The sequence below is a fragment of the Podarcis pityusensis genome (assembly GCF_964106645.2).
Source record: "Podarcis pityusensis genome assembly, chromosome: Z".
Lineage (NCBI taxonomy): Eukaryota > Metazoa > Chordata > Lepidosauria > Squamata > Lacertidae > Podarcis > Podarcis pityusensis.
In genome coordinates this window covers 849,935-877,725 of record NC_138044.1, presented here as the reverse complement: position 1 = coordinate 877,725, position 27,791 = coordinate 849,935, and the positions used below count along the sequence as shown (strand labels likewise).

Below are 27,791 nucleotides of genomic sequence, written 5' to 3'. Positions count from 1 at the left end.
AACGCAACCCGAGCATCCACTATACTTGGCTTTACAGTCCTTCATGGTTTGCATACTTCCAGTGTGTCCACTGCGAGTTTCAACCTGGTGAATACTTTCATGTTTGAAGGGGAGGTGGGTGTCTGAACACATGGAAATAAATGTTGTGGGACTAAAGTGGACCACAGCTCTCTGGTGTGTAACTACTCTGCGGCGTGTGCGTTTCTGTGCTCACGCTTTCAGCTGTTATGTTTCTGGATTCAGTTCCCATAATTGTCTTTTTCCTATTTAAACCGAATCCAAGTACAGTGGACCCTCTGGATACAGATTTAATTCGTTCCAGGGGTCTGTGCGCACCCTGAAAAATCCATAACCAGAGGCGCCGCTTCTGCGCACACGTGCAGCGCGACAAATACTTCCAGGTTTGCCACTGTTGCAACCCGAAAATTACGTATCCAGAGAGGTACGTAATCCGAGGGTCCACTGTATTGAGACAGAATTGTTGGGAAACAAAGTCACTTCCCTGTCCTTTCAGAGAAATAGTAGAATAGCTGCAACAATGCTTAGAAGGTGAGGAGTGGTTTAAAACACACCCAAACACCCCCCACCCCTCAGGCTCCCTCTTTGCCATGCCCCTGTTGCCTACATTATTTATGAGGCATTACGAAGCTGATGTAACTGAGGGTTGCTAGCAGTACAACTCACTGGAGAATTTTTGGCTTTCTGTGAAATGTCAGGGAAATCTTATTGGGCATGGCATTTAAGAAGGTTGCTAATTGTGGCCTAGTGTCTCCTCCCCTAAATACTTCAACAAGAAAGAAGTATTATCAAGTAAATAACACTTCAGCCCTGCGCTGCTCTTCAGCGTCTCACATAAAATAAAAACTTTTATTTTTATGCTTTACTGGTTTTAAAAGCAATAACGTAGCACCACAAAGAAAAAGTGTATAAAAAATGTAGTACTATATTCAACAAAATGCAATCCAAAAAAAGAGTTTGCACTTCTTACATCCAAAATTGAGTTAATTCTTCACTAATTCTAGTATGACTTTCTATCTCCCCGCTGTGGTTCCTAGGTTTCCTTTCACTATGCACTAAGCATCATCTCTCCTAAATACAGTGGTACCTCAGGTTAAGTACTTCATTCGTTCCGGAGGTCCGTTCTTAACCTGAAGCACCACTTTAGCTAATGGGGCCTCAAACTGCCGCACGCTTCTCACCCTGAAGCAAAGTTCTTAACCCAAGGTACTATTTCTGGGTTAGCGGAGTCTGTAACCTGAAGCGTCTGTAACCTGAAGCGTCTGTAACCTGAGGTACCACAGTACTCTGTCATTTTGTCTCTGTAACTATCTCCTTATTCATGCAGAAAATCTGTCCAAATCTGCCACCGAATTTATGTTGTTACAATATTTTTTAAAATATTCTGTATATACATTCCACTCTCTATTAAATAGTTGATCTGTACGGTCTCAGAATCTTGCTGTTAGTCCGGCTAGTTCTGCGTATTCTAAAATTTTGCTTAGCCAGTCTAATTTTGTGGGGGCAGAGTCCCCTTTCCATACTTTCACAATCAAAATTCTAGCCACTACTGTCATGTACTTGAAGATTTTCCTTAGCCTTTTTGGAATTTCATTGTTCATTATGCCTAGTAGGAAGGCTTCAGGCTTCTTTGGGAACGATCATGTAAACATTTTTTTAAGTTCATTGTAAATTATTTCCCCCAAATCCCTAATTTTGGTGCAATTCCACCACGTGGATCATGGTGCCTTGCGCCTCCCCACATCTCCAACAGATGTTTGATCTAGATACACATTTTACCAAGTTTAACAGGTGTTAAGTACCATCTGTAGAGCATCTTCATGCAGTTCTCTTTCAAATTGTAACAAGCGGTGAGTTTTACATCCTCCCTCTACAACCTCTCCCATGTTTCCATTTGGATATTGTATCCAAAGTCCCTAGCCCGCTGCACCATAACAGATTTACCGTATTTTTTTGCTCTATAAGACTCACTTTTTCCCTCCTATAAAGTATGGGGAAATGTGTGAGCGTCGTATGGAGCGAATGCAGGCTGCGCAGCTATCCCAGAAGCCAGAACAGCAAGAGGGATTGCTGCTTTCACTGCGCAGTGATCCCTCTTGCAGTTCTGGCTTCTGAGATTCAGAATATTTTTTTTCTTGTTTTCCTCCTCCAAAAACTAGGTGCGCCTTGTGGTCTGGTGCATCTTATAGAGCGAAAAATGCGGTAACTTCTTCCTCCTTGACCTCCCAGTCAAGAAGGAGTCTATACATATTGGAGAGCGGGGTCTTTTTGTGTGTGTGTTTATTAAGTCTTTCTCCAGCCTTGAAATTTCTGTGGAGAAGCCTTTTTGTTTGTCCTTTTGGAATGTTTCATTTAGTTGGAAATACTGCAGCCAATCAGTCAAATGTGTCCTAATTTCTTTAATCTTAATGTGTTTTCTTTTTCTTCCAATAAGTCTTTTATAAGTAGCCCAGTTTCATCTCATGGTTTTTTTCTTAACTGAGATCGCCTCTGTCAGGGACAGCCACCATGGTGTCTTTGGTTCTAGTAGATCCTTATATTTGGCCCACACTGTGTAAAGCGATTTCCTAATCACGTGGTTCATAAATCCTTTGTGGATTGCCTCTATTCCTCTGCCAAAGGTCTCTCCTAGGCCCATGTGTTTAATTTGTGTCTTCATAAAATCCCAGGAGATGTTGTCAAACGCCTTTTCAGCGTCTACTAACATGAGTACTGCTGGTTTATCACTTATATCTTCCAGGTATTCCAAAATATTTATGACATTCCTAATATTGTAAATTATTGTAAATTATTTGTCCTCCCGCAGTTATTTCTTAAGTTTATAGTAGTGATAGCTTCATTGCCTTGACTCTAATCCGTGTAATTTAGTTCCTTATTTTCTGGAAAGTTTTACCGCTATTGCCACTCAGGTTTTGAGGTTTCTCGCGGGGGGGGGGGGGGAGAGACCTTTCCCCTTTTGCTTTTGAGAACGGAATCAAGGGTCCACTTTTCACGCTGCTGCTGCTTTCTTTGTGGGCTCAAGACACCCTCTTGAGGATTTTGGGGTGTGCGTCACTCTCACACTACCCCAGAAAATCCCCCAGTGATTGTGCTCATCTCCAGAGAGCTCAGACGCATGACCTGCTTCGGGATGTGATCAAACCGGAAGTTGCATCTCACAGAACTTCAGTCTGAAATGCCTGCAAGGAGTCGCAGGACTTTCACATACTCTTTAATGCTCCAGTGTGGAATAGTCTGTGTTCAAGACAGATGAGCCCCAGGTGTGGCTGCAGTGTTGCACAGAAGCCGTAAGAGTGGTTGAGGCTCTCTGGTGAGGGCGTGCATCGTAGAATGTTTATAAATTCCTCCCCTTTTCATTGTAATCCTCAGAGAGCAAATGGTAAAGATTGTGTTGTGGCCTAAAACTAACATAGGTGTCAAGTGGAGGTGGGTGTGGGGGATGCAGTTCCAGATCTGTCCAGAGAAGGAGAGCATAACGGAAACATGGTCTAAAAGATGTATCACTAGATGCAACCAAAGTCTTCAGTTGCATTGGTTTAGGTGGACTGGATGACCATTTCAGCTTCATTCCAGCAAGGACATGTACCACTTGGCTTAAAGGTGTGTGATTCTTGCAAACAAAGGCTGTACAGTAGACCCACAGCTTACACGTAGTTTACTTTCGCAATTGCTGCTTTGTGCGGGTGGTGGGGAAATAAATAAATAAATGGAGAACGGGGGAAACAGATGGAAGGGGCCATCTGAGATCTCACAAGATCTCATAAAGGCTGTGTCACCCACAGCCTTCCAGTGGCCTCACATGACTTTCCCAGAGGTTGGTAGGGTAGGACTGGTCACATGGGGGCCGCAGTTCCAGGGGGGGTTTCCTGACTTTGTGTGCTTTTGCCTTTTGCACTGACCTCCAGAATGTAACCCCTGCATGAGTTTCTGGCTTATCGTGTGTATTATTCTGCTCAGAAAATACAGTATGTTGCTTTCTGCTGAAACGGTGGCAGAAGTTGATAATTAATTCTGAGGATGCTTACACTGTGCAAGGTTGGAATTTGTTAATTGGTCCTGCTGTAGTACCTTGAAAGTCTGATTTTTAAAGTTGATTTCTGTTATACATGTATTAAGGAAATATTTGGCAGTGGTGGAAGTCTTTGGAGTTCAGTGGGTGGAAGGGGGAGTAGGTTCAGAGTCTTGCCTTCGCACCTTCTGCCACTCTGATCATGTTCAGAGTTCCAATTCCATAGGAAAACAAACATTCAAGAGAGAATGCTATATAAATTAGGCAGTATATAAATACAAAACTCAGTGTGCACAATTTGGGATTTCTTGAAATACCATGTTGATATCTGTCTGTCTGTCTGTTTAATTTCTATACCACCTTCATCCGAGGTTCACCGGGCAGTTTACAATATAAAAACACAAAAATACATAGCAGAGTAACAAACAAAAACAAGTTTTAAAGGCTACGGATTGTGTATTAGCCAAAGGCCTGGGAGGTATAAGTGAGTGCCGCAACCCCATAGTCACCTTTGACTGGACTTTACTGTCCAGGGATCCTTTACCTTTTATAAGAGGAATGTTTAGTCTGGTGCCTAAAAATACCGTATTTTTCGCTCTATAAAACGCACCCGACCATAAGACGCACCAAGTTTTAGAGGAGGAGAACAAGAAAAAAAATATTCTCATTCTCTGCGCAGCGCCCCTTCAGTGAAGTGGCAGAAGAAATGGAGCCCCTTCCGTTTCTCCTCCCGCTTCGCTGAAGGGGCGCTGCGCAGAGAGGGAAAGCTGCGCAGCGCCTCTCCAGCGAAGTGAAGCCAGGAGAGCAAGAGGGATCGGTGCGCACTGATCCCTCTTGCTCTTCTGGCTTCAGGGATGGCCCCTCTGGACCCCTTGTTGAGGGGGACATGAAGAAGGGCCTCAGATGATGACCACGGGATCCGGGTAGGTTCATATGGGGAGAGGTCGTCCTAGAGGTATTGTGGTCCTGAGCCACAGCATTGTAAGGCATCATTTTTGAACACTCACAGCCTTAGTTACTGCAGTCCATTTGTTTCAATTAGTAGTATGCTACAAGTATGGAATCACAAAATTCTAGAGTTAGAAGGGATCCCAGGGTCATCTAGCCTGACCCCTTGCAATACAGGAATAGCAACTAATGTAATCTGGCATCTTGTCTGTTTTTGGGCATCCCAACTTCCTGGGCCGTTTTATCCATGTGCAAACTGCTGCAAAAGTGCTTCCATATCTGATATTAGAGGAGCATTCAGTAGCTTGTTTACTAAAGGGAGAATTCTTTTATAATGATGCTTCTGATGAACATCTTCAAGATGCTGGGTTTAAAAATAAAAATAAAAAAAACAGCAGCACACCCCTAACAAATCCTTTTCTTTCTTAAGGCAAAGCACTCCAGACATTTGTTGTTTTGAGGCATTAAATATGTTCTGCAAGGTAATTAACAAGATTAATGCTGATTATAATTGGTGTCCATTCAAAAATGTCAAACCTATTTAAGCATATTTTTCATAATGCTGTTAATTAGTGAATTGCATTGAAGTTTCTATACATAGGCAAGGAGTTAAATGGGAAGCAGAGGCTGAACTACTTTGCCTGATGGTCTTGAGGACAACAGTAAGGTGGCAGCTGATGAACACATTAGCCATGACTGAGGGAGGGAGGGAGAGAGAGAGAGAGAGAGAGAGAGAGAGAGAGAGAGAGATTGAGATTCAGTGTTGTCTTGTTCATCTTTTTGTTTGTTTTCCCTTCACAGTATTTTAAAAAGCAGAAGCGGCTAATCCCAGAAAGGACGGTTTGGAAATATTTTGTGCAGTTGTGCAGTGCAGTTGAACACATGCACTCCCGCAGGGTGATGCACAGAGGTAACATTAATTCACTCTCTTTTCGCTGAATAATAGTATAATGTTCCAATTAGTAAGCGCCTACATTCAAAAACAATTATGCTGATGTTCAGCCATTGCATGCTTAGAGACAGTGGAGCTCGCAAGATGGATTTCTCCTTGTGCCTGATTGTAAAGCGTTCAGTCTGAGCTGATCAGCAGAATTATGGAGACAAGGTGCCTCCAGTTGCCACAACTGAAATTCGGTAGAAGTGTCACAGCATCTATTTAGAACAGCATCGGAAGCGCAATGCCGGGACCAGTGGGCGCAGGGAATGCTAAGCCAAGCTCTTTTCCCTTTCTGAAAGAGAGATGCTTCGGGAAAACACAAATGTGTAACAACAGTTGCTTGTCCTGGTGCTGTCCTCAAATTGGTTTACCTTGCAGTGTAGCAAACACTGCTCTTGTCCTGCTCTTCCAAATTCTTTTGCTTCATCACCAAGTTCATGAGGATTTTCCTTTCATCCCACTCCAGGCCCAAGAGGCTGTTGTTCCTTTCTCTGTTTTACAGATGAGAAAGCCTCACTAGGGAGTCCCATCAGTCCTTCCTGGCTATGACGACACCCTCACCAAATACCATACTAATAGTTCTATAATTATGAGGCTGCAGTGGTCTTCCTAGGAACTCATTCCAATCTGAATGCAAGCAATTGTAACCTGGAAAGAGAAAATATTGTTGCTAATTTTAGTATTTTGTCCAGGTGCATGCTTATTTTTATTGCTATTTTCCTCCAAATGTTCAAAATCCTTAAAAAATAAAATTACCCTTCAGGAGCATAACGACCCTTTATGCTTTTGCAGTGTTTTAAGCCAGACTCAATTTTCATTTGTTTGTTGTGGGAAAATATGTTTATCCTTCCCCACAAACTTCCTTTCTCCTGGTGTGTAAAATAGACTGGGAAAGCATCAGTAATGTGGCTTAGGAAATTCAGTTTTCAAAGTTCTGAACGCATACCTAGTCACTCATCCTTGGGGAGAAGGTTGTGGGCTGTGATGGAGCCCAAAAAAGCCCTCTTGGGTTGACTTACTTTCTCTCTTCTGTCTTCCAGACATAAAGCCAGCCAATGTGTTCATAACAGCCACTGGAGTTGTGAAACTTGGAGATCTTGGACTGGGCCGCTTCTTTAGCTCTAAAACTACTGCCGCACATTCCTTAGGTAACATCCTTCATGAAATTGTGCCTGAGTGACAGTTACCCAATTCCCCTGACTCAATCAGAGATTTCTTGGTCACATGGTAGTTGCTGTTTTTTTACCTATTAGTGATTAAATTATATGTTTTATGATCACCAGCTAAGATGTGCAATATGCTATTCTGCAACATTACCCCTGTCAGCCAATATTTATTACCTTCTACTTTGAGTGCCTTGCTTTTTGTTTTGTTGGAGATCTGAAACACCATTTAGAAGGTAAATGAATAATTTGCTATGAAAGCTCAAAAAGAAAAAATCTCTTCTTATTCCTGAATTGCGGAATGGTTGCTGGTGTAATTGCTATTGTTCTTCACAAGGGAATTCTGAAATCACAGGCGGACCTCTGACTATCTGGTGCGATGCAAGTAATATAGCAGCCACCTTCAGACACACATGGAAAGGTCTATTTACTGTGGCCAAGCAGTAGGTTAGATCCTAACAACTTTCTGTGGCCTCTGATGGCTCTTCCTTTGTTTACATGACATTCTTCTACAGTTTAAGATCAAATGGTTAAAGGAGTCTGAGCAAGTCTTCTGCATGCGCTAGGCCTGCTTATAGACTATAAGGAAAAACAGGTTGTGACTCTTCTTTCAGATAGTGGCAAGGAGATGCAACTCAGAAATTGGACTGCTTCATATAAAGTTTTTTGTGCATTATTCATAAAGCCACATATACCTATTTGGTTCATACTGTATAACTTTAGAAGACTTAATTTATTGGCTATCAAGGATTTGCTGTTTTCAGTTACCTGCTTCCATGTATCCTGTGCAAACTCACCTGAGGTGCAGGATGACTGCCTTGAGATGAGAATACAGTGGTACCTCGGTTTAAGAAACAGTTCGGTTTAAGAACGATTCGGTTTACAAACTCCACAAAAGCAGAAGTAGTCTTAGTTTGCAAACTTTACCTGGGTCTAAGAACAGAAGCCGAACGGTGGAAGGGTACCGGCGGCGGGAGGCCTCATTGGGGAAAGCGCGCCTCAGTTTTAAGAAGGGTTTCAGTTTAAGAATTTGTAAACCGAGGTACCACTGTGTGAAGGAACATATTGAGGTAACAATATGAAACCAAGGAAGGATGAAACTTCTATGACTCTTTTTATTCCATTTTTCTTGTTTCTTCATTATTTTTATCCACTCCAAACTTGTAGAATGATGTGGACTTTGTATATCCTTCAGCATTGATCAGACTTCCAGTGTGACCTTATTTGACACCAGCAAATGTAAACTCCTTGACACTTTGTATTAGTTAGTTAGTTAACATTCTATCCCTTCTCTCAAAGGAGCTGAGGCTAGCAAGCACATCTGTGATGAAATAATACAATTAGAAATTTAAAATTTTTTAAATGTTTACATTTATTTATGATAAATGTAGCATTTATTATCAACATCTAGCTGTTTTGTATTAAAGGTTTTTTACAGGTGCAGTTGATGTCCACTTTCCCTTTTGGTTCCTGGCATTTAGTTCACAAGCTGTCCATTTGGCCTTGCTGATTTGCGTTATCTAACTTGCTTGTATTGAACGTGTGTTTCTGAGATTGCAAGATTGCATGCCATTGCAGCACTGTGGGAGAAGAAGTATGGTCTTTGGTTGCTATGGAAAGTATGCCTGGGTGCTCTTGTGAATTCAACAGAAAATGGCAAGGATGCTGTCTTAGTGGTGTATGTGTGGTCAGGCTGGGCCACACCAATGAATTTCTCCCTTTCAGAACAACTTAAAATTGCATTAGATGTGGTAAAAAATAGGATCCTTTTATCTCATTTGCTACGCTTAGAATAATGAAATTAAGACTTTGGACCAGGCAGTCATGAGGAAGGCAGGAGACCAGTGTCAGTGCTTTTAACGGAGCACTTGCTGAAGCCTCTCTCTTCCTCCTTGGCAATGGCTAGGCTGCCCTTCTTGAGAAACAGTCTCCGAGCAGCAAAATTAGAGTGCTGGAATGTCAAAGGATACTGAGTTTGGTCTTGCACCGAAGCGCAAGCCTGTTTTGCAGCCAGAGAAATGTTTCATTTGAAAATCAAAACAACCCCTTGAAGTTCAACTCATCTTCCTTCACTTTACTATTTTTATTTGCTCCACAGTAGCACAACCTTGGGTTTAGTTTAATCTGGAAATCTACATTTTGATAGACATTAGGAAATGCATATGCACAGTGACTCTGCTTGCGATACTGGAATTTTCCCCCCCTATTTCAGTGTTGCCCTGGCAACCGTCCTAAACTCTAATATCTAAGGCTGCTGACCCATGAATTGAGTGCAGGGCTTATGCAAATAGATTCACCTATTTTTCCTCCCTTTGTATTTGCTAACATCAGACTGGCATAAAAGGGCATTAGGCAGTACCACAACTTGTCTGACAGGTGTACTCCTGGCTCTGGCAGCACAGACGCCTCCATGTCAGAAATGGAAGCCATAATTAGAGCAAGGAACAGAATGAACGTCAAACGAATTACCCAGCAGCAGATCATATTTGTCAGGAAGGATTGCATACATAAAAATTAAGTGACAGTACATGCCGGGGTAATGAAAGAAAAATGAAAGATTTGCCCATACGCTCCTCGCCAGATACAAGCGAATGTCTCGGCTCTGCACGACAAATTACACGGCTGGATTTCGAGGCTCCTATTTCTTCACCACAAGTCTGCATTCATAAAGCAAGACAGGGGTGAGGCCCACTTAAATAAATACCTGACAGCAGGCTGGCAGAATAAACTTAGGTGCACATCATTCCACATGTTGAGTCCTTAATGCTAGTAAACCCCAAACCTTATTCAAACATGGGAAGGGAACATCTCGGTCTCACTGGAAAAATTGTGACATTGGCTCATTGCAAGCAGTTAGAAAACCCTTAGCAAAGTCTAGGCAGTGTTCTACAGATGCTCCCCCTTTGACCATCTGCCTTTTGCTGTTGGAAGGTGAGATATTCTCCTTCATATGTCAGGATTGCCCAGGTCAGCTGTAGTTCAGTGAATGCACTTAACGGTTTGCTGGGAGATACTTGATTTGCAAGTTCTTCCAGGAAATAATTGTGGGTTATGGGGACCATGTAATACAGTGACCAGCTATAGAAGCTTTCCAAACTAAGGATGTCATACATTTGGTTGCCTACTCTTCTGACAGCCTGTGTTTATTCTGTACCAGGAACATTTAATTACTATACATTCAGACTTGCACAGGTGGGCACCTGGATTTTCATGGGATGCTGTTAGAATAGCTTACGAGTAACTGTTAGCATTGCAACCCAGTGTTGAAATATACAATGTGTTGTCACTTTTATGAAATTACTATGTGAGGCACAGTCCACAACTGCATTTTTTAAAGAGTCTTTTTTCAATAATGGCATTCTTTCTTTGTTTTGAGGAAACCTGATGTATGGCCTTATTTCCCAAATGGCAGAAACTGCTCTCATGCCACAGATACCTTACAGGGTTTGGTCTTGTGTATTTACTCTCTTAGAGGACAACTTTTGTATTGGTGGCGTAGAAAACTGCAGAGATGTGGGACTGGGGAAATGATGTGTGGTCAAGAGAGTCTTGGTAACATAAACTAAGGGCCTCTCTAGTCCAGCATTTTGCTCTCCTGGCAGTCAACTAGATGTCCATGGGAAGCCTGCAAGCAGGATCTAATGGTCATAGCACACGCCCATTCGTGTTCCCCAGCAGCTGGTATTCAGACTGTCTGATACTGGAAGTAATATACAGGTATTGTTAGCCGATGGGCAGCAGGTGGAATCTACAGTATTATTACCCAGTGGGCGGGGCTGGACAGCATCATCACAGACTGCTTGTGGACTTCCTAGAAGCACCTGGCTAGTCAGTGCTGGAAGCAAGACCCTGGATTGGGCACACACACATTGATCTGACCCAGACTTATGCCCCTTAGGTTTTGTTTCTATTTCTGTCCAAAGAGAACACCAAGGTGTAAACATCCTGTTGCTCCTCATGCCAGACCAGCTTTGTCCTGTGGACGGGGCCCTAGCTAGAACAGGAAGACTGAAGGGGCCTCTTTGTCAGTGCATGGGCCCACATGTGCGAATGGCGGTTCTGTGTAGTGAAGCCACCCTTGGTGCCATTAGCGTTTGGGCCGAGGGCAGGAGGAACCAAGGCTTTTTCGTCCTGTATTTAGGAACATGGAAAGCCGTCTTATGTAATGTCTTTTTAAAGAAAAAAATAAATATTAATGGTTTACCAGAATAGATGAATTGTAAAATATTAATTTACTAAAATATTTTGACACAGTCTTATTTTGTAGACAATTTTAAAAGTACCCGATGATTTACAGTAGGGAGGTGAAAAAAATGGAAGATTTTCTTTTTGCAACATACACCTCAAGAAACTTATTTTTTCAATTTATACCTGAAGTAAACGGAGTGTTGCTGAAGAAGCAGCGCTCCTCGTGAGAAGCAGGCCACGTGTCTTATGTGCCTGGAGAAGAATGTTCAGGCTTAAATGACCCTGAATGTCCCTCTCTACCTTTGGAGTTATATCATAACTGAACCAAGATGCAAGTGATACTCTAAAACTCAGTATTCCTAAAAAAATACTTATTTTGAATGGCTGGAGCTTTGCAGCAGTTAGGCTTCTTCAGAAGGGAGCATTCTTTGCCTTTTTCATACATCATGAACATGCCTCAAAACTTGCAGGGTTTGTCTTGATAGGAGCAGAGCATCTCTGGAACTCACTGCTGCCTTAAGCAGCTTTGCCCCTTCAAGGCCCTCTTGTATCTTGGCTTGAAACTGGGGAAGGTCAGAATTTAGGGCTGCCTTAGGGTGGTGATTCCTGGGGAGAAACTACATTTTTTGCATGGTGAGGGTAGATAACAGTTGATTTTAATAATAATAATAATAATAATAATAATAATAATAATAATAATTTATTAATGTTTTAGTATATATCTATTTTAAAGCATGGTTTTAAAACAGAATTTAAAGCAAATATATAATTGAATTGAATTAAAATTGAATTAATGATTTTTTTACAACTGTTTTTCTTGAGAAAGAAAAAGCCATTTTGCCTTGATATTATTAGAGGCTGAGGACTAGCAGCCTCCACTGATTCCCTGCGTGATCTTTCACTCCGTTTTTATGTCTAGTAACTAACTGATCTCTGCAATTGGCTCACAGTCAATAGTCTAATTATTATTTTTTTTAAAGTTTCTATAGTTTTTGCAACAAATTACCATGCATTTCTAATCAGGAAGTTTTTGTCTAATTAATAAACAGGGTTTTAGAATTCTAAATCAGCATTTTTGTGATCTAAATTGCCTTGAATTAAACTATTCTGGGCAGGATATATAGTAATAGTATATAGTGTAGTAATAATTTTTACAGCGTGGGAAAATGAGCACTCATCTCCTGCTCCTCAGCCTGCTTATATATTTGGAGCTAATGCTGTGGTTTAAACAATCAGCAAGAGTAGGAAAAAGTACTTCTAAATTTTGAGTGTATCTGTTCAAAGGAAGCAAACATCGAATGGATGTTCTTTTTATAGAAGTCATTTAGAGCTACATCTCTTCATGCATGTTTCATGTCTAGACCTCTGTGCCAGCATTTGGTTTCTGACTATGTGGATAGGTGTTTGAAAATGAAGTTGCATAGTGAAAGTAGTAGCTCCCCTTTTTGTGCAAACTGTGAAGTAGGTCAGCCATACTGTTCCCGTCTTGCAACAGGAAGCCTGAGACCATCTTACTGGCCCCAGCGAGTCCATGGCAGAGACGTGTGTCTCTTACCTGGTTACCCACATGGCTGCCTATCATTTGTATTGCCCATTAAAGTACATAAAGCATAAATATGGCTCTTCAGCCTTAGACATTTTATTTATTAAATCTATGAACAACCCTTTTTGCCCAAATTGGGCCTTCACAATAGCTTATGAATAGCTATGGAAGCAATTGAAAATGCATGGGCTAAACTAAATTAGCTATGTGTATGGCAGATCTTTCGTGTAGCCAAATGGATTGTAAATCTTTACTTATTTATGTTGTGGCATGTGGAGTGTGCCAGTGGAACAGAAAAACACCAGACAGTTCCAGGTAGAGTCACTTCCTTTACTGACAGTATAGTGCAGATCCACAGCTTGTAGGCATACAGTTGTATGTTGCACAATTCTTCCAGCAGCTCACAGTCTCCTTGCCGGGTTCCAACAGGCTAGGCTCTGGCCAAGGGCAAGAGGGACCAAGAGCAAACTGACTTCAAGCCAGTGCTTTTTTTCTAAAAAAATATCTAGGGGTACTCTCATTTTGACTCAAGAAAATCACTATTTTATAGTTCAAAGCGGGGAAAATAAATAAATTCAGTAATTGGACAAAAGTACAAAGAACATGCATTACCTCATATTACACAGCTGACAGTAACTTCCACATCGGTATGAGGTTGTGGGCACTAACATCTTCCCCATTCCTCTGCTTGCTGTTGTGCCATCTTTTGTTTTTACAGAGGTCATCATTAACTTTACACTTCTTTGGTGCCTGTGATAATGAAAAATACTCATTTTCCTATTCAGATTTAAATACTGCCCCTCAATGAGGCCAAACTTTCATCAGTAAAACATCACACATCCACATTCCACACTGCTTCACACATTAAATGCCCGCTTCCGTCTGAGACTCAGGAAACACTGGGAAAGGAAATTAAGCCACCGGGGGGGGGGGCAGCGGAGCTGATGATTCAGTTGCTGGAGAAGAAACTTAGCATTTTAAAATTTTAGTTTCTTCTCCTGTTAGATTCACAAAACATTTAGGGGTATGTGTACCCCTGTATCCCCCCCCAAAAAAGGACTGCTTCAAGCACAAGTAACCATGCTTTAGATTGTGCTGAGTCACTCTCACATGCTTAACTAGTCACAGAGGCAGGAGACTAGTTAAGCATGTGAGAGTGACTCAGCACACCCTTATACATTAACAATTTATTCACCTTATTTAATTAAATTTATAAACTACTTGATTGTACAAAACTTCAACATGGTTTACAAAGAGAATAAAAGAATGAAACTATCAGCAAAAACTTAAAAACAAATATTTAAAACATTTTTTTAAAAATGTGATCAGATAAACTGAAAACAAAACACGCATCAACATTTACATATCTAAGTAGACTTACCTACCGTATTTTTCGCCCTATAGGACGCACCGTCCCATAAGGCACACCTAGTTTTTTTTGGGGGGGGGAAATAAAGGGGGGGAATTTATTCCCCCCCCCCGGCGCGGGGCTGGGGCGGGGGAAGCCCGAGCTTCCCCCGACCCCAGCCCCCAGAACAGGCAACTCTCCGCAAGCCGCAGGAGCCCAGTGCCAGGCTCCCGCGCCTTACGGAGAGCTGCACGAAGTCTGGGCGTGCTGAGCTCAGCGCGCCCAGCCTTCGGCATGCAGGCAACTCTCCGCAAGCCCGGCGCGGGCTCCCACGGCTTGCGGAGATCTGCGCGAAGCCTGCATTCGCCCCATAGGACGCACACACATTTCCCCTTCATTTTGGGAGGGGAAAAAGTGCGTCCTATGGGCCGAAAAATACGGTAAATAAAAATGTTTTTAGCAGGTGCTAGAAAGAGTACAGTGAAGGCACCTGCCTGATGTCAACAGGCAGGGAGTTCCAAAGGGTGGTTGCTGCCACACTAAAATACTGTGTCTTGCAAATGTGGAACACGTCTTGTATGGCACCTGTATCAGCAACAGCTCCACAGATCAAAGTGGTTGAGTGCAGCATATGTGGTTGAGTGATCTGAAAGGTAAACTGGCCCCAATTTGTTAAGGTCTTTCTATGCTAAGAGCAACACCTGGTAACGAACTGGCAGCCAGTGCAGCATTCTTTGCTGACTGCAACTTCCTCATGAAGCGCAAGGGAAGCTCCACATAGAGCGCATTGCAGTAATCCAGTCTTGAAGTAACCAGTGCATTAACTATTGAAGCCAGACTTTCCCAGTCCAGGAATGGCCGTAGCTTCATATCACTTGCACTTTGTAAAAGGCACTTCTAGCCTCTGAGGCTACCTGAGCCCCCAGTGACAAAGGTGGATCCAGAAGCTCCCCAAAACTGTGAACCTGCTCCTTCAGGGCAAGTGCCACCCCATCGGCTCTGCATGCAGAAAAGGCTCCAGGTTAAATGCATGTCAGCCTTTCCAGGTGGGTCTGGGATCGTTCTCTGTCTGAAACCGTGGACAGCCACTGCCAATCAGTGCAGATGATGCTGTGCTAGATGGGCCAATAGCCTAACCTGGTGTATGGCTGCAGCCTATGTCCCTAGAGTCCAGCCATGCCCTGAGCATGCAGCAGCGGTGACTTCTTATGTTCCTGTGAAGTTTCCCCCCTCAGCCTGGGAGGATTGATGGTAAAGTTCTGATTCCACACCAGCCCTGCATACATGACATAACCCATAAAAGGTGCTTTCAGCAGCCCAGCCCAGAGTGGCCACCTGTCCCTCAAAAGAACCCATACATGAAATCTGACAACTGGCTCCCAGGTCTTCATCCCAAGCCTTCTTGTTCCATAGGCTGTTCTTCCACCCCCAGGATTCTTGTCTTCTCTGCCATGGAAACTTTCTGGTTAATAGCCTCTGATTAGCCTCCTCTTGTCAAATTGGCTGATGCGATGCGTTGCTGAGTCCTGGCTGATTAAATCGGAAGTCTTGTGCACTTTCCTGGAAGATGCTCATTACAAGAGATCCCCACTTAATGCTGGACAGGCCAGGAAGACAATTGGGCTTGTCAGTCTTTTATCTTGGCATTTATTTAAAAAATAATACATTTTTCCTTCTCCTTCTTTTGAAGCTCAGAGATCTGCCTGTTCATTTCTTTGCTGACAGCACCACCACCACCGCGATAGGCAGATGCCCAGGGTGGCTTTAGCAGGCCAGGGTGACAAACAGGCTGTTCCACAGACCTACTTCCCATAATAGTACAGTTTAATGTGCAGAAATCAAATTAGGAATATGGCTCACTCACCCGTAACATAAACACTGTCGTTCTGCTTTGATTGAATGTCGTTTTCAGGCATTATTTGGAACGACAATTTTATATTGAACAAAGGATTGCACAACTGCAGAATGCAAAGCAGCAACTTCCCAAGTCTCCTCATGATCTGCTGCTAAAGGACTCTGTGGTGACCCAAGACTTGTGTTCAGATTTCATGAATGCCAGAGGCTCTGCCTTTGCCCCCAGAGTGCTCTGGACTCCCCAAGGTTTGGGTAGGTGTGTGTGTTTCCTCACACACATTTTCTCACTCCCATTGTTGTGCACAGGTTCACTCAGGGCTCAGTGCCTTTGAGCGTGTGCAGAGTTGCTTCACTAAGGATACCACAGGAAAGGGTTGTAGAATGTGCATCTTCTGGATAACAAAGTCTGGTGTTCAGTGGGCCCATCTCCATCCTCTCCTTCAAAATTAAGCACTCCCATGAATGTGAGAGTCCTGCTGGGCCAAGGCTGCTTTAATTTCAGTACAGAAAAATGTACCTGGTAGGACTTGAAAATAGGAGGGGGCAGGAAAGTGAGAAGTATGGGCAGAGCTGTAAACCTCCATCGAGGAGGCCAAGAATCAAGGGTCTTCTTCACTGCCTGTGGGTGGTGTTAAGCAGATCATTCTTAGCCTCTTAAGAATTTTTGTGGATATGAATAAGAGGATGACTGTAAGATCAGCACAATAATAAAAAGTGCTACATACACAGTTAATGCTTAGTATTTTGGAGCCATTGGGAATGTTCAGTATTAATCATGCTGGGTATCCAGGTTCAGAAGAGACCTTGGGTGTTGCCTTCTGGAGAGGCTTCAGATAATTCATTTCTTCTGTAGTACTGTCTTTAACTTTTTTAATTTTAGAAACCATCAGGTTGGGAGGGGGGGACCTGTGGCCCCCTAGATGTTGCTGCACACCCATCATACCTGCCTGTTGAGTATGCTTACTGAACCTGATGGGAGTTGACGTCCAACAACACATGGAGGGCGATGATTAGAGCATGATTAATGATTGAATGCATTTTGGAAGGAGACAGCAAAATAGTCATTGATTATATGCTTCCCTTTCCTGAAGTGTGCAGTTAAGAACCTAGCCAGACATGGATTTCAAAAGCCAGCACCCAGCCTTGCCTCCTCTTAGTATTCTGCTGTCCTGACTTGTGTCTCTCTGTGTAGTTCATTAAAAGAGGTGCTAGCTAATGAGCACACACACACACACACACACACCCCAAATCCGGCTTCTGCGCCTCTGCACAGTCAGAGCAGACCTGGGTCAAGGGCTCAGAGGAAGCAAACCTCGACTGAGTATTTTATCTCACTTGAAATGCTAGTGTGGGCACAGGAGGGAGAAATGGAGGAAGGCATGTTAAACAGTGTGGCTTTTTTTTTTTTCTTTCTAAAGGCTGCTCTTCACAAGGAATGAGCCTCCCTCTTTGTTGACCCAATTCCCAACCAGAAGAGATGCTCCTTAAATCACACAACTTTGTACTGAGACTAGGATATTGATAATTGGTTCCTAGCCGCTGTCAAAGGCAAAAGCCCAGTAGCAGGCAGCTGGAGGAGAAAGCCCTTGTTCCTCTGTTACTTTAGTATATTCCAGCTGTCCGGAGAAGCCAGCGAGCTTAGCTTGGTATATTTCTCCTCTGTACTCCAGGCTGGGTTTTGGTGGTCTTGGAGCTCACACTGATCTGGTATCTCCTGTGTTTCCAGCATCAAATGTCTTGCTGCACTGCACTTGTCAAATCCTTGAGAGTTTTTACTGCGCTCTGACTGCCTATGTTATAAGAGGTGGGCTAAGTGAGGCTATCATGCTTTGCCTGAAGCAGTGGCAATGTCCCCTCTTTAATGGGCTTAAACTTTGAACTGCTCCCTGCTGTGTCAGTCCTTAATTGTTCTGAACTGCAGGCTCCCAAGAATGGCAGGAGTGAGTGGTTTGGTGCAGGGATACCAAAGGAGGATTTCAAAAAGACCAAAACGGCCAGTTCTGTTGCTTTATAAAGAAAGGTGCAAGCTTACACCACCATGTGCAGAGCCTCACTGCCTTTACAGATGTGTGTCCGCACCCAAGTAACCATTCATACAGCCTTTATGCACAAAGCAGTATACATCATTTTGCCCAGAACCCGTTATTACACCTGAGTGGCGGCTGTCCAAAGCTTCTCCCCACTCCGGCCCTAGAGCCCAGCACCCCAAGGCCGACAGGTAAGCATAGCATCAGAGCTAGCCAGTTCACATATATCAAACCAAGTGAATATAAACATACATGAGCTCATTCTTGCAACAATAACTAATTAGTTTGGGGTTATCTTAACTAGGAAGGTGACATTTGCAGGCCTTCCAGAGCATTTGACTTTTGGTTCAACATGCGATTCCAATGCTATTCATACTACAGATGGACAATGGGCAGATCTGGAACAAAAAAATTTTTGGGCCAAATCACTGAACCCAGTGTCACCTTTGGCTTTGGATTAATGAGGACCGGAGAAGCCATTTTAATCTGTGCTTTTGTCCTCAACAGTCTGGCAGAGAGATCTTCTATTTAATGGCAAATTGAGGCTGTTAACTTTTAGCAGTTGTGTTGCTGAATGTGGTCAGTAGGAAAACGTGACCTTTGGTTTTGAGATGGAGTCTTCCTCAGAGTATGCGTTTTTCTTAATATATCCATGTTTTCATTTCCTAGTCTTTAATATCCTGTTGCTCCCACAGCTTCTGGTCCGTTAGTTTGCTTACAGATCATTGCACAAATGGTGCTCTCTCTTCAGAGAGTGATCCCTCTTTCTGGGCTTGTCTCTTGCAGTGGGAACACCCTACTATATGTCCCCAGAAAGGATACATGAAAATGGCTATAATTTTAAATCAGACATCTGGTCCTTGGGCTGCTTATTGTATGAGGTAAGTATCACTTTCATGTTTATGCACAGTGTGGAAATAAGTGGAAATGAATAGTTCAGAGAATAAAACTTGCCTTCCATTCAGAATATCACGAGTTAGTAGACTGCTGGATGAGTACAGACCTGGGGAAATGCCAAATTTTGAGGAGTCCATACAGTGCCTAGGATTACTGGATCTTGACCAAAGAAGGCAAGAATCAAGGATAAAGTCAGATTCCTGTTTTGCAAATCATTAATTACATTGCCCAAAAATTTGGTTCTGACAGAGTTTAAATTCATGCTGTTTAGTTTGTGTGAGAGTGAGTTTCAGAAACTTAAACTGCTTGCGTCTTTGGGTTGGTCACAGAGTATTCATGCTCCATCTATACTTAGTATATCACTTAGTCCTGGGCTGTTCTCAAAATACTCTGTTGCAACTATGCTGCTGGTATAAAAGTGTAACTTGTTTTAAACTATAATTGTCAACGTGAGTACCATGGAAGTTTTGATACTGGATGTACCCGTTAAAGAAGGAAGTTATGTATGATTTGTGATGTGGTCTGAGAGCTGCAATGCTCAAGCAACCACTGGTACTGAAAGTACATGTCTGACCCTGAACTTGAGCATTGATGGCAAGGGCAGATGATCATCCCTCTTGGGTGCTCTTCTGAAGCTTCCTGTGCATAAATGTGAGCTGCTTTTAAAACTCAGTGAGAGACGTGGTGCCAAGAGCCCTGGAAGAGCAAGCTGCTTGGGAACCCCTGGGGTCTGCCTGCCTGCAGATCATGGTCAGGGTAGCCTGTAGGGTATTACTTTGGAAGGTAGAGTTCCAGTGGTCCTTGTGTTGTGTTGTGTTGTGTTATGTTGTGTTGTGTTGTGTTGTGTTGTGTTGTGTTGTGTTGTGTTTGTATTGGAATTAGCCAATGACGGAATGAATTGCAATAGTTTTGCCTTTAAAACAACAACAACCTGGAGAGGAGGGGAAACAGTCTCCTTTAGGAACTCGGGTGCTGCTGACTCTGCTTTGAGGTCCAAGGGCAGATGAGAGAGACCCAAGAAGACCCATTTCCCCAGAACACAGTCTTCCTTGATGGGTTTTGAGGTGAAGAATCTCAAAAATATTGGGTGCAGGAGGCTCTTCCTAAGTCAGATAAGAGCCGTGGGGATAGTGCTGTTCCTTCGGGGCAGCGGGGGGCGGGGGAGCTTGGCTCACAAGGTGTAATGAGATGCTTGTTGGACCAGGCAGTGTGCTGTTGTTGGGGTTTCAGGTCTGAGTCATCCAGCAGCTCAATAGGTGCTGATTAATTTGTTGGCAGTGTGCAAAAGCACCATGCAGGGTCCATCAAGAGGGAGAGAGAAATATCGGTGTGGAGAAGTCAATAAATGAAATCAATGAGATGCCGTGGTAGGGATTGAGTAGCCTTTGAGAGAGCAGCACAGCGTGACTCGTAACAGCCCTCTGCTCCTCTTGCAAGAGCTCTGCTGCCACTGACTTTGAAGTCGTGGGTGATGGGAGGGATTTCCCTTAAAACAGACCTAATCAAGGCAAGCCGTCCAGTTGCTCCTGATGTGTCCAGAGTGCGCCCTCAAGCAGAGTCCCTGGTGCACGGGGGGGGGGGGGTCCTCAAGGGAGCCTCTGCTTCCTTTTTTATGCCCCCCAAGGAGACACACTGCTTGCTTCTGAGGAGTGGACCCTGCAGTTCGTCTTAGCAGACATTGGCCTGGGAATCATGAAACCTCAAGGACCTCCTGGTCCACACCTGCATGGATCACCCCAGCCCAGGTCAGGAAGGGCTTCTGGGCCACCATAGCAAGCAGAAAGAGTTTTGCTGTTGCTCTGGCGGAGAGAGAGGGCCTTTGGCCAGGAACGAGCCTTGGCATTGATTGCTGCCAAGCAAACAGCAGCAGGACTTACTGAGGTTGGTTCTCCGGCTGAAATTGTTTGTATGTTTGTTTGTTTGTTTGTTTGTTTCTTAAATTTATATACAATGGTACCTCAGGTTACAGACGCTTCAGGTCACAGACTCCGCTAACCCAGAAATAGTACCTCAGGTTAAGAACTTTGCTTCAGGATGAGGCCCCATTATCTAAAGTGGTGCTTCAGGTTAAGAACAGTTTCAGGTTAAGAACGGACCTCCAGAACGAATTAAGTACTTAACCCGAGGTACCACTGTACAGTGGTGCCCCGCAAGACGAATGCCTCGAAAGACGAAAAACCCGCTAGACGAAAGGGGTTTCTGTTTTTCGATGCGCTTCGCAAGACGAATTTCCCTATGGGCTTGCTTCGCAAGACGAAACGTCTTGCGATTTCTTGCGTTTTTTTTCGCCCCCCCCCCCCTTTTTCTAAGCCGCTAATAGCCTTTTAGCCGCTAAGCCTTTAATAGCCGCTAAACCGCTAATAGCGCTAATCCGCTAAGCCGCTAATAGGGTTGCTTCGCAAGACGAAAAAACCGCTAGACGAAGAGACTCGCGGAACGGATTATTTTCGTCTTGCGAGGCACCACTGTACCGCTCTTTGTCCAAGGATCACAGGGCAGTTTACAGTATAAAAGCACGAAAATATGTAACGTATTAACAAACAAATCAATAAAAAAACCCCACAGTTTAAAAGGCCATAGTTTGTTTAAGGCTTGGGAGAAGAGGAATGTTTTCATTTTATTTTTTTAAATAATATTTATTAAAGTTTCAAAAAATACAAGAAATACAAAATACAGAAAAAAGAGTAAAGTTTTTTTTAAAAGTATAACAAAAAAGTAAAGGATAAAAAAGAAACATACAAAATAAAACAGTTAAAAAGACATTAATTTTCCAAACCTATCTTCCCTAGACTTATTTCCCCAGACCTCCTCATACCTCCCTTTTTTGTATTCCAGTTCAGTTTGTTGGTTCAGCAAATCCTTACCATTAAACTTTTGCCCAATTGTAAACCTTTTTTCATATCTCTTAAAGCATTACAGCTAAAAACCTCTTAGTTTCTATCCAACATCCTTCTAAGGTTCCTTAATTTTACAATATTTCTGTAAATAGTCTTTAAATTTCTTCCAGTCTTCTTTCACCGACTCTTCTCCCTGGTCTCGGATTCTGCCAGTCATTTCCGCCAGTTCCATGTAGTCAAGAAGAGGAATGTTTTCATCTGGTGCCTAAAGAGAAGTAATGATGGTACCAGGGAAGCCTCCCAGGGCGAGTACAGTATATACTGGAGTATAAGCCGACCTGAATATAAGCTGAGGCACTTAATTTTACCACAAAAAACTGGAGAAACTTATTGACTTGAGTATAAGCTGGTTCACCACACCACAAACCTCCTGGTGGGCTGGAGTGCATGTGTGTGCATGCGCACACGGCAGAGGGGGCTTCTCTCCCCCCCCAGCCCTTCCTGTCCCCCTGCCTACCTAGGGGGCTGCCGAGAGGCAGAGGCTGGTGGTGGCAGCGGTGGAGGAAGAAGGAGCAGCCCAAAAGGGCTGCTTTGGAGCTGCTCGTCCCCTCCTCCGCCGCTGCCAACAGCCGCCAACAGGGACCCTTGCTCGAGTATAAGCCAAGGGGGGCTTTTTCAGCATAAAAATGTGCTGGAAAAGTCAGCATTAAACTCGAGTCTATACAGTATTCCACAAAACGGGGAGCCCTTCAAATGGTTCCTTTCTCGTGTTGCCAGTCTTGGCCACATGAGAAAGGACCTTTCATGGAGGGGGCACACGAAGAAGGGCCTCAGATTATGATCACAAGATCCAGGTAGGTTCATACTGCCGTTTAAGGCTTTGTAGTTCTAGGCAAGCACTTTGAATTGGGCCCAGAAAATAACTGTCAGCCAGTGCAGTTGGGCCCAGATGGGTGTAATATGCTCAAACCACCTTGCCTTGGTGATTAGGCTTGCAGGGGGAGGACAGCAGTCCTCAAGCTGAGTGTTACTGACAAAGAAGTAGCTATGACTCCTTGGAAGATGAGTTTTAACTATATTTTACTATATATATTTTACTTTTGTCTCCTGCCTTATTGAATTGCTTTTTATTTTATTTCTTTGGTATTTTGTGGCTTTCAAATGTGTTGTGAGCCACCCTGAGCAGTTCTTGAATGAAATAAATATAGGGTGGTGGTTTCTGTGAGCCCAAAACAGGCTCACTCAGCCCATTGGGTCCTGCTCAGAATCATTAGGATGGGCTAGATGAAATGAAAATGCTTTCCTCTCCATAACGCCATCGTTAGCAGTCGTTAGAACTTTAGCACTAGGTGGGAGTGTGTTTTTGTGTCTACGGTTGCTTGAGTGTCTTCTAGTGGGGAAAGTACAGCCGTGTGGCAGCCTCTAAAATTATCCCCCTTCCCCAGTATTGTTAACTCTGAAAGGAAGAACCCTTCCATTCCCACCAGTGATCCACCTCTTGCCTCTGTTCCTTAGGTGGAACTGCAGCCTTTGTGGTTCACTCTTCTGGGAAAGCCACAGTCAAAGGTGACACTCTCTCCCCCAGGTGGCCCCATCCTTGGTGTGCCTGAAAAGGACCTTCCAGAGATTATGTTTATCTCAGAAACAGCATCAGAAGAGGGTTGGCTCCCTCAGAGTGTGTTTTGTCTTCCCCCACATTTGTCACCTTCCATAAATGGTGGCAGTTTGTAATTACGTCAGGCTCTCTAGTCAGGCCTTGATCACATTTAGGTCAGCAACCAGGAAGAGTGTTCCTTATTTCTGTGTGTATATATTAGTATATTAATTCATAATTGCCTGCTTTTCCGTGACTCAGGCCCAAGTCAGTTCAAAGCGAGCCGTGGCACTTCCAGCTGTAATCTTGAAGTTTCAGTTCAGCGGAGATAAGCGTATCTGCAGATACTGTTCCAAGGAAGCATCTTCGCAAATGTGGCCAGCGCTGAACAAGCCCCGGGTCCTGCCCACTGCTTAGTGGCAGTGGAGGCCACCAAAGATGTCAATGTCAATACTCTGTTCTCATCCTCATGCCTCTGCTCTTGCTTTGTTAAAAATAGGGAAAGCAGCGGTGGACTGGGCGGAAGAAGCTTTCTCTGTGCTTTTTGTTTTTGATTATGTTGTGCAGATAAAATGGGGGAATTTTGTCTCCAAGTAGCCTAGAGGCACACATGCCAGTTGGAATTCACTTTAACATTATTTGGGCTGGGGTGTGTGTGTGTGTGTAGCCAGATAATGCCACTTAAACTTGACATTTACAATCTCACATTGATTTATATTAAATCTTATCAAAATAGTGGGAAGGCTTCACCATCTCCTGGGGATCTGTCATCAAGATAACTTGCAAGGGATAAAAATAAGTTCTCCCTCTCTTGTAAATAGCTGCAAGCAATGGCTTTAGCAGTTCTAACAAGATAATCAATTTAAACACAGGGAGCAATTTTTATTTTCTTAGACCAGTCGTAGAGTATGGTGGTCAGTTTCAAACGGGGATCCAGCCATTCCACTGCAATTGTTCTAATCCAGATGTCAAAACGAAGCCTTCAATGCATCCAAGCCACAGACCTTGGCCATTCCAGTCACGGGGGTGAGGGGGGCTCTTGCTCAGTGCCTCAGATAGGCTGCCCTTGTCCGTAGATGACAAGAATGGGGGAACAGGGCTCTGGCTGGCACTGCTGGGAGTCTTGCCGTTGTGTTTTCAGATTTGCCACTGCAGCCATCTCTCAGGATATGATCTGGGGATTTGGTGCAGGCCCCTGTGTGGGCAAAGGGGTCTTGAATAGCCAGTCTGCACTGGAGGGGCTGGAGAGCTGCCTGTGTTCAGTGGGGCTCAGTGGACTCAATGGCTGACTCCCCATTCCCAACACATCACTGGGGTGGGTGCCTCCCCCCCCCACATGGAAGGGTGTATTAAGCAGAAGTCAGGCCTGTGACTAAAGCTGTGCTGTTGAGGAGACAAAGTTTTAATATCACGGAAATCCAGTTTGATTTGGGCACCTTTTTTTAATGGATAAATCAAGGGACCTCTGCCTCACTGCCAAATTTCTAAACTGCCCTAATGGATATTGGTAATTTGTCTGTGTTCTCTATCAGTATTGTTTATAAAAGTATAAAATGGGTGAGAAGTGCCTTGGAGTAACTTCTCCCTCCTCCTCCTCCTCCTCCTCCTCCTCCTCCTCCTCCTCACTGCATTAAAAACAACAACCACAACAACAAACACCACCACCTTTGCTGGGAGATTGCTGATTGCCTGCCAAGAGGCAGATTTCTTTAGGTCGCTACCCCCTGTGCATGATAATGAGCAAAAGACTTAACGCTTTTCAAATAGACCCTCTCTATTAAAATAGTGGCTCAGAGCTGAGGCTCCGCAAACACAAATAAAAAGAAGCGGCGGCTTTGCCGATCTGCCGCAGCTTGCGGCAAAATGGTTTTTAAAGGATCTTCTAACCGGAGTAGATAATATCCACAATTATCCAATAGTGCTTCATTAGGAGGAGGATTATTTCATTGTGGAGGGGCAGCTTGTGACAGCGAGAGTGACAGGGAGCCCTTGAATAGCATTATGGATTAATAAGCAGCTGGGGCTCCGTGGGGGCCGCATGCTGAGGGGACGCCGCTGCTCTCGCTTGCCGAGCCTCTGTGCCACTCGCTGGCGGCACTCGCTTTGAAGACCAACCTTATTAGAGCCGGATGTAAATGGGGAGAGGGGTGTGTGTGTGTCTTTGGCTCTCTTCCTGGAGATGGAGGCGAGGGGGGCTGGCCTTATGCTTCTGCTGAGCGTGTTGTTGGGGGCACGTTGTGTGTGTGTGTGTGTGTGTGTGTGTGTGTGTGTTTGCTTGCTCCCATGCCTGAAGAAGAAAAGGTGTTTGGGGTGCACAGGGGCATCTTATTGCTGCTTTGGAACTTTCGTGAAGTTGAGCAAACGGCTGAGCTGCTTTTCTGTCCTGCTGAAGTTCAGGTCAACTTCTAGAATTTACATATTTCTTTGGGTTGGGAAAGAGTTTCAAATAGGAAGCAGGATTTGACTGAAGAGACATGGGGCTGTATGTAATGCTAGTCCTACTCAGAGTTGACCTATTGAAGTTGATGAGCATGGTTAACTTGGATTCATTAATTCCAGTGGGTTGACTCTTGAGTAGGGCTTAGTTGGATGCAACCCATTGTTTGTTTGTTTTGAAAGGCCCTTTCATGCCATTAGCCTTGTTGCTTGACTCTTCTGCATGTGTTTACAGTCAGCCACACTGCTTGTTTTTAGTGGCTGGGTTTGTGAAAGAAAGAAGCAACCGCGGAATTTTTAAAAGCTGCTGAGGGTGAATTAACAAAATATCCAGCTGGATTATCCTCTGCCATCTCTGAAGTCATAAATTGCTTTGCATGTATAAGGGCTGTGGGATTGGCTGTCCACTGACACTTGCAATGCGGCCTCACATTTCTGCCAAGCCTGCATAAAATGTTTCCCGTGTGCAGGGCAAGTGTCTCTTCTGCAACCAAATGGACCAAAAAAGTGACAGGGCTGTTATGTAAGAAGTTGGATCTCTCTGTACAGTAAACAAGGTTATAATTTGCCCTTTGAATGAAGCAAACACAAAATGTTTCCATCAGCATGAAGCATGAGTCTTTACCATTGGCAGAAAAGTTTGCACTTGCTCTCCTCAGGCCAAACCTGTGGCTCAGAGATACTTACAAAGTCTGCATATGAAGCAATTGGAGGAAGGTGTACATAGAGGTGGGGAAAATGTTATTTGTAATGTCAGAGCCAGAAAGATGTTATGGGAGGCAGTCATAGTTGATGGCATCTGGCTGAGCATGAGCTGCCCCACCAGGATGCTCTGTTGTGAGACGGCAGCCACAGGACCTTTTCCTGCTTGTCAGAGCCAGTGGTGGTCTCTGTCTCGAGCACAGAGTGGCTGCAGATCCAGCTCTCTGAAGAGGGGACAGCTGCTGGAGGTAAATAGTTTTCACTAGAAAACAACTAGTTGTCCTCCCTGCTTTTTGGATGGCGCTGTGGGTTTTGTACTCTTCCTGCTTCATGACCTTGGTTGGTTGAAGGATGGGGAGCTAGTAGGAGGTAGAGGTAGCAATGGCCCATCCCACTGCAATGCTGGGGAGTAGCCAAGGACACCTCAAGAAGTTCATTTGTAATGGTTTAGTCCTTAGAACCTCCTGGAAGAGCCACCTGTTTATTGGCAAGTTTCCAAGTTGTGCGTGTGGAAATGGTCACAACCAGCTTGGGTGCAACTGCCAAGCAGCAGACCCATGCGAACTTCACTTGGTCCTCCCTGAACATTTCTCCTGTGTCGCTCATTTTCCAATATTTTCTTCCCAGATGGCAGCTCTCCAGAGTCCCTTCTATGGCGATAAAATGAACCTGTTTTCGCTCTGCCAGAAGATAGAGCAGTGTGATTACCCGCCTCTTCCAACCGAACATTATTCTGACAAGGTGAGTGGCTTCAGCTGCATACTCCCTTGGGCCCTCAGTGGGAGGAGCACGCACGCACACACACACACACACACGCACGGCAGGGAGCTCAAGATTGAGCATCTTCAGGCAACTGCCTTGGCGCATCCTCAAAGGCTTTTCAGAAGGGAGAAATGCCTTCCTGCTTACACAGCTGCACATTCAGAAACTTTTTCTAACCAGGTACCATAAAGCAGCAAGTGTGATGCTCACGGAAAGCAGAGCAGTGCTGAGGCAGCAGGACGGGGGGCACCGTGATGCCTGAAGCTTGGTTTTCCTTCTCCAGTGCACAGCATCGTGTGACTGGGCCCAAATGTGCTGCAAGTTGCCCCGTGGCATCTGCTGAAAACTAGCCTGTCAAATGCTGGACCAAGAGTAGCCCTCAGGGGATCTCAGCATAAGCGTTGAGCTTTATCATTTGTGAAATGCAGTGTTTTAAGAACAAATGGAAGGAGCACCTGGTGGGAGAGGTTGGTCGACAGTGTTCCTTCCTGTCAGTTTTCCAGAGGCACACCTGGGGTCCCTTGTCCC

General features: G+C 44.1%; 1 protein-coding gene across 3 annotated transcripts in view; it reads left to right on the top strand.

Moving 5' to 3' along the window:
• Positions 1 to 27,791, top strand: part of NEK6 (NIMA related kinase 6) — a 98,053-nt gene that overhangs the window by 64,771 nt on the left and 5,491 nt on the right. For all 3 annotated transcript variants that reach the window (XM_080990999.1, XM_080990998.1, XM_080991000.1), the window contains 4 exons: positions 5,777 to 5,885; positions 6,953 to 7,060; positions 18,822 to 18,916; positions 27,129 to 27,242. In XM_080990999.1, coding sequence (XP_080847125.1) covers positions 5,777 to 5,885; positions 6,953 to 7,060; positions 18,822 to 18,916; positions 27,129 to 27,242 — 426 coding nt within the window. The remainder of the gene's footprint in view (positions 1 to 5,776; positions 5,886 to 6,952; positions 7,061 to 18,821; positions 18,917 to 27,128; positions 27,243 to 27,791) is intronic.